The sequence below is a fragment of the Solanum tuberosum genome, unplaced genomic scaffold (genome assembly GCF_000226075.1).
Source record: "Solanum tuberosum cultivar DM 1-3 516 R44 unplaced genomic scaffold, SolTub_3.0 scf00047, whole genome shotgun sequence".
Taxonomy (NCBI): domain Eukaryota; kingdom Viridiplantae; phylum Streptophyta; class Magnoliopsida; order Solanales; family Solanaceae; genus Solanum; species Solanum tuberosum.
Window position 1 is genome coordinate 1,570,418 of NW_006238973.1, and position 15,074 is coordinate 1,585,491.

The window sequence follows — 15,074 nt, forward strand, 5'->3', positions numbered from 1 at the left end:
CCCGCCCACCCCACACACACACACAGAAAGAGATGTGATATGTTTCAACTTTTTACCCCTTTATCTTCCCTAATATTGAGATAAATGGTTTACACGTCTTTAGTTTTGTATATTCATCACGTTAATTTATTTGTAATTCAAAATTTGCTCTCTATTAACAGGATTTTAGTTTGTGTTTCCATATTATAATCATTATTCAATTTAGTTTTTTTTTCCACAAGAAAGAGATGAAGTTATTAATTTGACTTAACAGATTAGCTTAATAAATCAAATTCGTCAAATGCAAATTATGAATAAATATATAAAAACTTAATCAAGCATGACGAAAATAAAAGCTCAAGAAATTAAGTATTGTTTAATCATAACATAGTTTGTATACATACATTCTATGAAAATTATATCGTATACTAATAATATCCACAAATAAAAATACTTCAATAAAATATAAAAATCAAGAAGAAAATTGGCATATCATCACTTCAAACTTCCTTCTAGTTTCAAGAGAGTGATAAACAAAGGATATAGTAGTTTATAGAAAACAATGAGAGATTTGATGTTCAATTAGTTTTGTACATTCATATCACACCAGTTTGTCTGTAATCCAAATTTGCTCTCTATAAACATGTTTTATCTAAAGATTATCCAACGATCTGAACAAGAACTTATAATCATTTAGAACTTTATTGTACAAAAGAGTTAAACTACATAAACTGTGAAGAAATGTACATCACTTGCTATGAAACAAGAAAATGACAAAAAAAAAAAAAAAACTACACTTCTAAGATTTTGTTTTATTTTTTTGTGCTTTATTAAATATTACAAGGTTTACAATCAAAATTTACCAAAAATATATATTATTTAAAAATAAATTAAGGGATCAAGGATATGATAGGAATCTATCCCCAACTCTCTTTTTTTTTTTTTCAAGTTCAACAACTTATATTTTCATTATTTATGCATCAACTTTTATTATACATGAAAATACCACAATTTTAATTAATTAGCAACCAAATGTACAAATGCAAACATATCCTTTTTTAAATCCAGTCCAAACACAATCTCCTTCAATACCTCCTTCTTTTAACCTACATGTCTCATCACAATCATAGGGAATTATACATTGCCCTTTAAATTTTGCACTCCATCTTGTACAAAGACCACCTTCAACTCTTACCATATCTGCATAAACCAATTGAGGTTTTTGTGAAAAAAAATATCAAATAAAATTGCGATAGACAATTTCTGTAGCTAAACAGTAAAAATCAATTGTTAATCTTATCTAATAATGAATTATAAGAAAAAATCATACTAGTTATGAATTATTTAACAACAAATTAGTATGGCTTATTTTTACTTATAGTGTATTGGATTCTTATTAATTAATATTCAACTTTAAGTGACTAATATTATCGAGTTGCCCAAATATTAGTTTCACATGTTCTATAACTAGTTGATATTATACTTTCCTTCTTTTTTTTTATAAATAGATTCTATATTTAATTCAATTCTAAAAGTTTATTGAATGATGATAGTAAATAAAACCAACAAAAGGAAAAATAACTTGACTATAAAGTAGAAATGTAACTAATTGGAGGAATTTTTATTTTATTTTTAAAAAAAACATTTACTTACTGTTTGATGAAAGAAGAAAGAAGGTTAAAAATACTAGGAGAAATGTAAAATAGAAAATTCTAGATTTATCCATTAATTAAAACTTTTGATATTGTTGTAGTAGTAGTAATTTAATTTTCATATGTGATAAAAATTTAATAGCATAATATGATCATATTTATAGGCAAAAGAGAAGAATAATGAAAACAATAATTATTCTCAATTACATCAATTTTTCTTGGGATCTCCCAAAACAAGATGAAATATAATTTTAAATTAAATGCATTCAAATTTCCTTCTTTTTTTTGGGTCGGATAATATTATATTTGTCCCTAATTACTTGTCCATTTTTCTTTTTTTAGTTGTCCATAATTACTTGTCCATTTTGACAAATCAAGAAAGGATAAAAAAAAATTTACCTATTATATCCTCAATTAATTACTTTGAAAAAGTTAGAAGATAGTCTTAAATTTTTAATTCATATACTTCATAATTGATAGGGGTAAAATGGTAAACTCATTATGTTAATAATTGTTTTCTTAATAGGTGTGTCAATTCAAAAGTGGACAAGTAATTAGGGACAGAGGGACGAGGGAGTATTAACAAACATCTAATCCACCAAGAGATAAATTTGAAATTTTTGGTCCTCTTAAATTCACTAAAATGTCATTTAGTCAATAATTAGCATCTGCTAACTACTCTAAACCTCATTCTTGCGTAAACAATTAAAAAAGAGGGTGATGTCGATCCGTAGAAAAAATGTTTTCTAGAAAATTAACAATTTTCTCATAATTTATACTCCCTCCATTTCATATTAATTTAATTTTTAAGGCATTTTTCATTTTTCAAATTAACTTAATTGTTCAGTTTTCAAGACTACTTTGAGATTTTTCTTCCAATTTTACCCTTCATTAGTTAGTATTGGAATTAGTGATTAATTAATATTTAGTTATTTTAATCATAAATTTGACAATAATTAATAAGGGTAAAAATGGAAAACTATGTTCAATTTATGTCTTAATTTACTTTTCTTAAAGGGTGTGAAACACTTCAAAAATTAAATTAATATGAAATGGACGGAGTAGTATATATTATTTGGGAAAAATTCTTTTGGCCAGAATGGTATTTTAGCTATGTTATTTTACCTTTTTGAACATTTTTACGATTTTAAATTTAATACCTTTTAACTAAAAAATAAAGAAAAGATCAGTTTATTTTAAAATAAAAAAGATATTCTAAATTTTTTAAGTTTCTGACCAAATTCTGATCAAATTTTTTGACCATTTAGCATTACTATTTGGGGTAGTTTTACTACAATATAGAGTTTTGTTACGTTTCCATCCCAATTGAGTGTGATATATAAATTTGTAAATTGTATAATTAAGCATATAGTAGACAAATAAAACAAATTTTGTTACTCCAAGATATAATTCCCCCTCTAGTTTTCACATTGATGTGATATGTTTCAACATTTTCGTCGATAGTATTTTTCGTATTTATAGTAAGATCAATTAAATTTAGATTCACGTACTTTTAATATGATTTGTTTAATTTTCAAGTATTCGAATATAAAATCTCTAGCTAAGAACGAAGAAATTCCACGTGTCAATCTAAATAGATTCATGTGTTTTTAACAGGATTTGTTTCATTCTCAAGTACTCGAATTTAAAATCTCTAATTGAGAATGAAATAAATCCGACGTGTCATATTTTATATTCTAAATAGTTTCAGAAAGTAATCTTGAACTTTGCCTAAAAGTCGAACCAAACTTGTCTTTTTAAACCAAAACATTATTCAAATTTCAACATATCACATCAATGTGAAAACTAGAGGGGGAATTATATCTTGGATTAACAAAATTTGTTTTATTTGTCTACTATATGCTTAATTATACAATTTTACAAATTTATATATCACACTCAATTGGGATGGAAACGTAACAAAACTCTATATTGTAGTAAATTATACTCCCTCCGTCCACAATAAACTGTCATAGTTTCCTTTTTTAGAGTCAAACAATAAGAACTTTGATCAACATTTTACGATGTATATTTTCATCATATTGATATGCAAAAAATTGCAACTTATAATACTTTTTGTATAGTTTTTGAATATCTAATTTTTTTTTAAATCGAATTAACGTAATCTAATTTAACTTTAAAAATTAGTCAAATTGACTTTCGAAAAGCGCAACATGACAAATAAAAGTGGACAGAGGGAGTATGAAATGGGCTTAAGTGCAGATATAACTGATTTTAAAGCCCTATTTCAAGCATAGTCTAAATTTACAAATATATAAGTTTATCGCTTTTAAATAACTTTTATTTAGAATTATACACATTAGTTCTATAAGCAATATCAATCAGTTAATAGTCACTACTCACTACAATGACAACATTACTACGACAACAATGACATATTTAGAGTATTTTCATGAGTGAGGATTTGAGTAAAATAAGATGTACGTAGATTTTATTTATTTTCAGTAAACTCTCAATCCGTTAAAAGAAATATTATCAAAGCAGGATTGTAATAAGGAAAAAAAAAACCTCTCTTTATTCACTTGTTATTCATATTTGATTGGAATTGGAATCTATCCCAACTCTCTTTTTTTTTTTTCTTCAAGTTCATCAACTTTTATTATACATGAACAAATTGCAGAACACCCTTCATGAAATTCCTGACTCCATCACTATGAACAATTATTAGGTGCTAAATACCACAATTAATTAACTAGCAACCAATTATACAAATGCAAGCAAATCCTTTAATGCCAGTCCAATCACATTCTCCATGAAGAGCCCCTTCTTCTAACCTACATGTCTCATCACAATCATAGGGAACTAAACATGGCCCTTTGAATTTTCCACTCCATATCTTACAAAGACCACCACCTTCAACTCTTACCATATCTGCACAAACCAATAATTGTGATTCTTGTAAAAAAAAAAAAAAGTGCGACGGATAAATTCTCTAGCTAAAAAATAGAAATCAGTTGTTAATCTTATTTTAGGATGAATTATAAAGAGATGTGTTAGATTCTTCTCAAATGGTCCAATGAATCTAGTTGAGTACATATATAGTTTTTGAATCATAAGCAATAATAGAATGAAATCGTTTAAAAGGGGTATAATATTAAGTCTTGCATGCGGAGTTGCCTTTTCCTTAGCCGACTAGTAAAAACGATAAATTTAACTGTAGATATCTTTTTAACTGATACATACTAATACTGTTTGAGTCACCCCTTATAATATTAATTTCTCCTAATATATGTTTAATTAGTTGTATAAAACTTGGGTAAATAGGTCAAGCACATGTAGTTCTAACTAGTTGATAGTATAGGTTCCCTTTATTAAAGCTTGTTCCTTTTTGTGAAAATCTTTGCCTCATGTGAGAATCATTAAAAAGCGGTGAAAGTAATTTAATTTTAAAAGTTAACTTAAGAGGTATGAACTATAGAATGAGTTCATAATTTGCTCGTTTGATGATGACTTCATGTATAAGAAAATTCTGATCAATAACACCCGTTTCCTCTTCGTTGATGTGATTATTAAAATAAATTTAAAAAGATATCATGATATGAACAACGCCTATATAATCATTTGTTAGATTTCAAAATTTTGTTCCTTTTTTCGTGTTTAGAGTTGGACATTTAAAGCATAAAATAACATGTATAATATGAATGGTCCAATAACGATAATGAATTTTGTTCTAATATCATGTTTTTATAAATAAATTCTAAGTTTAATTAATCCAATTCCAAAAGTTGGTTGAGTGATGATAGTAAACAAAACCAACAAAAGGAAAAATAACAATAAAGTAGCAATGTAACTAATTGGAGAAATAAAAAAAAATACTTACCGTTTGATGAAAGAAGTAAGAAAGTGAAAATTACTAGGAGAAATATAAAATAGAAAATTCTAGATTCATCCATTAAATTAAAACTTTTGATATGTGATGAAAACTTAATAGCACAATATGATCATATTTATAGTGAAGAAAGAAGAATGATGAAAACAATAATTATTCTCAATTACATCAATTTTTCTTGGGATTTTCCTAAACAATGATGAAATATAATTTTTAATTAAGTGCATCCAAATTTTTGTTTTTTTGTTTTTGACTTATTTTTTTTCTCTGATTATTATATTAACAAGTATCTAATACTCCAAGGGGTAAAACTTGAATTTTTGGTCCTCTTTGATACACTTAGATGTCATTTAATCGATAATTATTACTCCATCTATTTCATTTTAACTGTTATTTTGATTCGAAAAAATATTTCAAAATAAGTATTATGAATTCGAAATTAAAATTATCAATTATATCTTCAACACTATTTTCAATTGAATCGCTTGAATTGTTGTCTCTTCTTTATGGTGTGAAATTGCTTACTTGCATTAATATTATTGTGCATCATGATGAGACATGTGATGTTATGCTAAAGGGAAATGATTCCGACAAGTGACATGATATAAAATCAAAGGGAAATGGTTCCGGCTAGTGATGTGATATAAAGTCGAAGGGAAATGATTCCGATAACTAATGTGATATAAAGCCAAAGCGAAATGTTTCTGACTAGTGATATGATATGAATTGTGTCAGTCATTGAATTGTGGTCGTTAAGCCTTGTGAACGGTGTAGTGAAATTGTTAGGTTGAATTGATTTCAATGCAAGTTGTAGTTTGAGGAGGTTCAGTTGGAATGAAAAAAGTACTCATTTTCTAGCTAGTTTTGCCTTGTTTATCGGTTACTTGTTCAGTTTCGTATTGGTTGGTACTCACTCCTTGCTTCTACACTTGTGTAGTTTCCGAGCCTTCTTCTTCTCCTATTTCCAAGGCTTATCAAAGGACTGTTGAGATGTAGTTGCTCGTCATCTCGGCACTCTCTTGTTCCTTATCTTATGCTTTGTTCTATTTGAAAATTGAGACTTGCCATTTTCTTTTATTTCCATACTTGGTATATTAGTGACTTGTACACGTGATTATCAAATTTTGGGGTTATAATAGAGTAAATAAATTTTTCGCTTTTATATTATTCTTGCTTTACTTCCGCATTTCTTTCGTTTTGTTGGTTAACTTGGATTTTTTTTACAAAAAAAACAGGAAAAAAAAAACATTAATCCAACTGTTGTTGAGCCATTTTCACACGTGTGACTTGGCACGTGCGAAAGTTGAAAATGGCCACTGTTTTCTTCTGGTTTCAGACACGTCTTTGATTGATTCTGTCTGCTGCTCTCTTTAGCTAAAATTGAATAAAACTGCATTTCTTACACATTTCAAAAGTTAACAACTTTCAGAAAAAAAAAAAAGCAATCTTGAACTCTGTTGTTCTGTTCTTGAATTTGTATTTGATATTCATGACCATGTAGATAAAGGGTGTTTGATTATACAAAAAAAGATTCAATTTTTTTTAATATACTTAAGAAAAGATTCAATTTTTTTTGGGGAAAATGAGTGTTTCTTTGAGTGTAATGACTTTTAATCTTCTTGAAGATCAGTTAGAGGACAGTCCAAACTCATGGGAGAAGAGGAAAGATTTGTGTATAAGTGTTATTACAAGTTATTCTCCTATGATTCTCTGTACCCAACAAGGTTTGAATAAAGTTTCATTTTTTTTGTTGCTTTTCTGTATTTAGGTGGATCTTGATTGGATTTTCTGTGGTTTTTTGTTGAAATGGGGGATTTGGGGTTGCTTTGATTTGTGATTTGCTTTATGGGTTTTGTGTCTTTTTGCAGTTCTTTATGAAAATGGATTTGTGTTTGTTTCTGCAGCCATTTGTTAATCAATGTTTGGTTTTGTTAATATGTTTGGTTGTGTTTGCTTTTTAGGTGTGAAGTCACAGTTGGACTATATTCAGCAGTGCTTGCAAGGTAAATCTTTTAGATTGATCTTATTTTGAGTTAATGGTAAAAAAAAACTCACCTTTTCGCGAGTTTTATATCTCAATTATCACTTCCTTCGTATTAAAACACTCCTTGATGCTGAGTTGGCCTACACAGGTTGTTGTTGATTGGGAACAAATATTTGGCCAACTTAGCATCGAGGTGTGTTTTAATACAAAGGGAGTGATGGTTTAGGTAGGTAAAGAGAATAATAGATAGTTGAGCTATGAAACTCCTGAAAACGTGATAGTTTAGGTGTGCTATTGTTGTTAGTTGTGAACTATAGCTAGCTTCATTATCTCTTCACATTGTCTGGGAAGAAGAGCTTATTTTGCTTTTCTGAAGAATTGTTTCAAAGTGCCCACATGCTTGTGCTCAGAATCAATTGGCTATGAGAATTTGGGTGGAGGTTGTAATGTAGCAGCCAGTATAGCTAAGTCAAATTGAAGATGTTTGTTTTCAACTTTTCTGGTTGTTCGTAGTGTGTGACATTCCAGAAAATGGTTGCCAGAGAGGTAGATGACAGTTTGAAAGTCGTCTTTATGTTGACTCTATGTCATGTAAATAACATATTTCCATATATGGAGTTATGGACCAGAGTTTAGTTATTGTTCAAATATGCTACGAAGAGTAAGGTATTGAGCATTTCTTAATCAAGAGGGAGCTTCTATTGTATATAATTAGAAGTTCAGCCTTCAAGAAATATATATGTTGTTTAGACTCTCCAAAAATGTTGCTGCACTCATGTCGGATCCTCGGGAAAATGCACTACTTTTGGAGCATCCTACACGGACCCTGCAACATATTTGAAGGGTCCAAGCAACATTGTAAGCATTAAGTAGGTTGGTGAGCAAGCACAATTGGCAACTCAAATAAGTATCATACAATTCTTGTAGGTTTGACTGTCAAAAAATGCATTAAGCAGCATATACATTAAATGAGGGACATAATGTTCAATGAGGTGGTGTAAGGAATGTGGATGATGGACTACCATGTAGTGATCTCCAATTAGAAGACACGGGGGAGGGGCTATGGAGTTGGTAAAGAGAACAATTACAGTTTATAGAAAGCTGTTTCAGGATAGGAGATACCTTTGACTTTTACTTTCATCTTCTTCGGAGGATTGTTGTATCATTTCTTGAAGATGGTTTTCCAGAAAAGAGTAACAAAGGGATGAACTGCAGAGTGCTATATACTCACCCTATGTCCTGGTAAACTAGTTTTTCAGATAACCATCCCACTCCCACTAAACTTAGACCTTACAACAGTATAACCTCAACTTGATTTTCGTAAAACAAATATTGAAGAGTTGTCTCCAACTCAGTCGAGCTCAAATATATAGCTTAGTTCAGCTCTACTCCTTATTATAGCTAGTTTGGTTGGACTCAGCTTGACATAGTATTGTAATAAACTCTGTCTCTAATTCAATTTGGCTCGGCTTGCTCAACTCGATGCCCAAACTATGCCTATGTTTTAGTGTTTGGTCCACCAGATAGAAGGTTACCTCTCGTGGAGCTTAAAGAGGCATCTAAATTCTTTATATTTTGATTGCTTAGGAGGAACCAGATCCACTAATGTTAAAATTTCAATTTATTGGATGAATTGTTCGGAGTCAAGCCTCAAATTAGAGACAGAGTAAATAGGCATTATAGGCAGCACTTCAAAGAGAGGCTGGTGAAGTATATGTAATGAAAAATAGGCATTAGTGTCGTACATATCCTATTTCTGGACTTGTAGGAACTAGCATGTCTATGACTTAGAAAGTATGAGGAAAAATGTAGGGAGAGAAAAGGGGTTGAATCAAAATGGTTCTACATGTTATGATGCAAATTGAGGCAAAAACAATAAAGGTAATAGGCAAACAAATGTTAAAGCTATACATAATTTTCTCCTAAGAGATGTTTGTGTTCATTCTATTCACGTGGGATAGATGAAGTATCTGCCTCTATCACCTGTTCTTATCATCATGTCCTCCCCAAATGATCGTTGTGTATGATAGATATTATCCTTAGCAACTAGAGTAACTTTAAAGATTTTGTTAACAGTAATGGTAGTACAGTGGGATGTAGTAGACACACATTATGAGCTTGAAACATGGTTGTCTAGTATTTAAGTGGAGAAGGGTAAAGGGATGAGTACATTATCCTCGACTTTCGAAGTTGAAATAACAGATTCCTTGGCCATCAAAAATAGACTTTTGAATACCTTCTTCCTTCTTTTTTTGATTGCTGAATAGAATGTGTAATTTTACCAAGTTTACTTTATTCATGGAAAATAAGATGATGCATTTTACAATACATTGTTCATATTCAGTCTAAGGAGTTCCTCATGTGTCTTAAGAATTACAAGGATGTATTTCAGTTATTAATTTTATTTTATTGATAAGTATTATAGGACAACATTTATGATTTCCCTTTTTCATTTGGAGTGTTAGTATTCTTGATCATTGAGCCGAGGGCCCATCAGAAACCACCTCTCTACCTCCCATGGTAGGGGTAAGGTCTGCGTACACTCATGGGATTACACTGGGTATGTTTTTGTGTTAGTATTCTTGATGTTGAAGGAGCTAATGGCTGGTCGTTATATGTATCGTTTTATTTTTACCAACTAGGTTATGAACAGTTTGGAATATCAAGGAAAGGAGCTGAAGACACTTCTGATCAGCACTGTACCATATTTTACGACAAGGAAAAGGTCTTTATTCCCCCTAAAGAACCATGTTTTCTTTTGTAATGTAACTTCAGCATCTGGCTTAGAGAGAATCAAACAAAATTATTTTATACAAGCTATCTTAGTTTATCTGGTTTCGATTGAAGGTTGAGCTTTTAGAAGGGGGAACATTTTGGTTGTCTGAATCACCTTCGGTGCCTGGAAGTATGTCTTGGGGTTCTACAGTACCATGCACCGCAACATGGGCAATATCCTTTTGATCTATTTAATTTTAACTGTCATTTCACCTTCATCTTTGTTCTTTTAGGAATCGTTTGGTTGCTGGTTAGGAAGGGAACTATCCAAAAGTAGAAGAGCTATTACCATGTTATTAGTTGCTTTGTGCCATGAAAACTGTGAAATTTGAAAAAAGTCGTTTTTGTTTTTAAAGTGAAAAATGGTATTTGGAAATTGGATTTTTTTTTTTTTTTTTAAAAAGTATTTCAAAGGGGAATGGGGGAGGGAATTACATGATGGGGAATCGAACCCTCACCAACAATGTGAAAGTTCATGTAGCCAACCAACTGAGCTACTGAGATTCCTGGATTGTGTTTGGCCATGAATACAAATTGGAATTGTTTTGAAATTTTTGTGAGTGATTTGGAGTGAAAAAAGTGAAAATAGCTTTTTGGTATTGAAATTGAATTCCAGAATTTCCAAAATTTTATGGCCAAATATGACTTTTAGAATTTAACTCTGGGAAAAAGGTAAAAAATATTCATGGATTATTGAATAACTAATACCTGCATAACTTTAATCGGCAACCAAATGACCCCTTACTGCATGGGTCATTGAATGCTTTGCTCCCTTGACAAAGACTCTACACATTCCAGCTGAAAGGCGCTGAGCCGCCAGGTTTTTCATTTCAGATTGTTAATACAACCATGGATGAGTTCAGTCCCCGTGCTCGCAGGCGAGGTGCTTTGCTCACTTGGCAGCATATTGCATCCTTGCCCCCTAGCTTATCCGTCGTGTACTGTGGAGGATTTAATACCCAAAAGGAATCCACTACAGGTCGTTTTCTTCTTGGGAGATCTAGGTAATAATGCCGCTGGCATTTTATTTTCTATTGTATCACTTCTGCAATCTTACTATTATAGTACCTTGCTTACTATATTCAGTTATTCGCAAACTTGACCTTGCAATGACACTACTTAACTTGCTAGTTTTCTTGTCAGACCACAGAATTTTGCCTGATTTTAATTACTCAAACAAGGGAATTATTGCCTTAAGTTGTAATTTGACAACTGGCGAACTCGTAGGCTTTTTTTGCTAGGCCAGGTTAATCTATCATATTGACTATGCAAATAACTAATTGTCGTCTCTTCCAATATAACATTTGGAATATTTTGATTACAAAATGCAGTTTGAAAATGATTGCTATTCAGACATAATCCAGTTTAGGAAATCATTAACTACTGTGTTTGTAGTATTAGAACATTAGTCCAGAACTAGACAATACTCGTTGCTATTCTGTGCCGTGTAGATTTCAAAGCCTTGTCATACTGTGCTGTGTGAATAAATTTGGGAGACATTATAGATCAATGTTGTTTTTCCCTTTGCCAAGACTTCTTCACTTCCGTTATTTCTTTTTCCAAACTGCTTTCATTTGCTTTTCCTTGAGCCGAGCGTCTATTGGAAACAACCTCTTTCCCTCTCATTTGAGCAATGGCAACTTTTGCTTTCTATGAACATGGATTATTACACAGAAAAATGAAATAACTAAACTAGTAGCGCGAGCTATAGTAAATTATGATTTAAACTTTTGTCATCGCCTAGATTGCATGCCATTACCAGGAGCGCAGCCAGGTTTGAAAATTACATTGTTATACATGGTTAAAATTATATTTTATGTATATATAGTAGATGTTGAATCCCCTTGTGGCTTCTTTGTGTGTTTACTTTTCATATTTTGAGCCCCCTTAGTAAAAATCCTAGCTCTGCCACCGGTGGTTACTGCAGAAGTGTGAAGCGAAATGGTACCATGATTGGTTCTATGTATGAGCTAAAATGCTTGGATTGAACCATAGTATAGAAGATTAAGGAGAAATATGTGGATATAGCTGACATGTTCTATTTCTCAGAGAGCACGGAGTTGTTGGTGATATGAGAGATGTTTGGCCAAATGCTCGTGTGAGAAAAAATGTATCCCTTATACGGACGTATCATGGATTCAAAGGTTGTAATATCCTCCAAAATTTCATTGCTATATTAACTTACCGATACGTGACACACCTATGAAAATCACTGTTTGATTATATCAGGTACCAAGCAGGGTCCACTCGAGTTCTTCAAGTTAATTTTCCGAGCACTTTGCTTGTGCTGGGATCGCCAAACTCAGGATCTACATGTTGACTGGATCCTTTTCAGAGGTAGATCTCTGATACCTGTCTCGTGTGAGGTGGTAAGCGACAACATTGATGGCTTTTATCCTTCTTCTCATTATCCTGTATACGCCGAACTCATGCTTCCTCGATCAGTGAGGCTAATCGAAGCTCCCCCTGAAAACGGAAGCTAAGCTATACTTCTTGAACTTTTCGCCATTTCACTCTTGTGCATTGTTATTTATTGATTGATTTTTTTTTTTCTTTAGTTGCTGGTATATGGCTCCTACATTGTTCAAAGATGTTTAAAGATCTTGTGTTTTTTTTTCAGTTCACTGAGATAAGTTGAAAGATTTATTTGTAATCTTACTTTAAAAGTTTAACAAATGAAAAATGAGTGGTTTTGTTGGTTACAATACTGAACCATGTTCTTGTTTTCAGTTTGAATTCTTTGTGTAGTTTATTCAGGTGACCTGGTACTTGTGTTGGTGCGAGGTAGAAGGTATTTTGCGAAATATTCGTAAAAAGAGGGTTTACTATAGTGATTCGGGCGGTTAGTGGTCCCTTAGCGAGTTGTGGGTCCTTACCAATGCATGAGTGTTGGCTCATGCTCAAAACTCCTCTAAAACATGTAGTTGGAATAGTCAAAACCGTCTCCTAATTAATATTAATGTTTTCTTAGAAGCGTGTAAAAAAGAAACATGACAGATAATTTGAAACAGTGAAAGTACTGGATAACTAATTCCAAAATAAATTCCATTAATGGTATATACCATTTTGTGTCATTGTAAGTGTATATAATTTCCTTTCCTTTTTGTTATATATGTATGTTTTAGGAATTAAACACACTTGCATTTAATTTTAATGTACTATAATAAAAGTTTTGTTTAGTCAAATACAAGTAGGCAGTCCAAATCTAGGTCATTAAATACTCAAATTATTTCTTGTTTAAGTAAAGCTCTTACAGCTGGAATTTTCTTTCATTGCTTAGTGATTCAATTTGCTTTCTATCAAATTTTAATATTTCTATATTCCAAGTAATTGTCATGAAAAAGAGTTTGGTATGACAAAAAATATTTTTTTGAAAAAATATAATTTCAATTTATTTTATATTTACAATGGTATTGTTTGTTCAAAATACTTTTTGATTGCTATGATATATATATTTTCATGAAATTTTAGTCATTCTAACGTATCTATAAAAATTCACATGAAACACACGTGCGAAGCATGTGCTCAGAAACTAGTATTACTATAAGCATGAACAAAAAAAGTTGAAAGTTGAATTACGGTTTTACCCCTTCTATTAATTAAATTGTTATAAAATATTTAAATATTTGATTGTATAAGTTTAATTAAAATGTTAAATGACTTTTAGACTTCCTAAGATTAATTCCTAATTAAATATCTAATTTATTAATATTTATCATCTATAATCTATATATATATATAAAAGAAAAAATTAAAAAAAGTCTATACCTAAATTGCTATACTTTTCCTCTTCTCATAACTTTTTCCTTTAATATAATTTATGTGGATAAAGTATTATCCTTTATGATAACTAACGAAATTTAATAATTTGAAGGGTGCAAATCTGCAAAATGGAGACGCACACATTGATAATGTCCTCTTGATTATTATTAAAGAATGACTCTAGCTTCACAAATTTAAATTCATTGATGCTTAATTACATGATAAGAACTTTTAGTTGTTCTTTCTACATGGTTTGCTAACTTTAATTTTCTTTTTCATATTCTTCATTTATTTACTATTATTTTCTAATTACTTATTCAACTTTTATACTCTTAATATTCATAACTCTCATCTTTTCATATTCATAACCTCTAAATATTTAAACTAGCACTTTAAGATATCTTTTGATATTCCTTCTATTCTATCTATATAAATTCAACTTCTTTATCTCATGAAATCCCTACCAAGATTATTAGGCTATTATTATTTTTATTCTATAGTTAAAGTAGATGAAGAAGACTCTTGAATTTTGATAGGATATGGAAGGAATCGATAAGAACTCGGAGAGTTATGTACTAATTTTGTACTTATTTTTTCATCTATATATGTATCAGTCTTATAAGAATAATGTCTACCTTGTATTTTTTCTTTTTTCTTAAATCTGTTTCCTTTTGTCTTTTTTTTTCTCTATTAGACTTCTTAATTTAGTTTTCTATGAATATTTTTTTGTCGTAAGTCTTTATACTTATTTTGTAATTGTTGCATTTTATTGTTCATTACAATTTACATATATATATTTTCATGAAATTTTAGTCATTCTAACGTATCTATAAAAATTCACGTGAAACACACGTGCGAAGCACGTGCTCAGAAACTAGTACAATAATATAAGTAAATCAGTTATAGTAAAAAAAATGTTATAGAAAATGATTGTAGAGAATTATTTTTCGGTATTTATTTGTGATACCATCAAGGATTATAATAATCTGAATGAAAAATAAAATCAACCTCAATCAAAGGTCCCGTTTCGAGTTTGATAAATGAAAAAAATCTTGATTAGACATGCTTTGAT

At 30.5% G+C, this 15,074-nt stretch overlaps 1 protein-coding gene across 1 annotated transcript; it reads left to right on the forward strand.

Moving 5' to 3' along the window:
- Positions 1-6,836: 6,836 nt before the first annotated feature.
- On the forward strand, positions 6,837-12,952 carry LOC102586896 (uncharacterized). The gene is made up of 7 exons (XM_006343585.2): positions 6,837-7,205; positions 7,443-7,484; positions 10,108-10,190; positions 10,313-10,414; positions 11,030-11,244; positions 12,290-12,384; positions 12,470-12,952. The coding sequence occupies exons 1-7, from the start codon at positions 7,064-7,066 to the stop codon at positions 12,721-12,723; spliced, it is 933 nt and encodes a 310-aa protein (XP_006343647.1). The 5' UTR covers positions 6,837-7,063; the 3' UTR covers positions 12,724-12,952.
- The last annotated feature ends 2,122 nt before the right edge of the window (positions 12,953-15,074 follow it).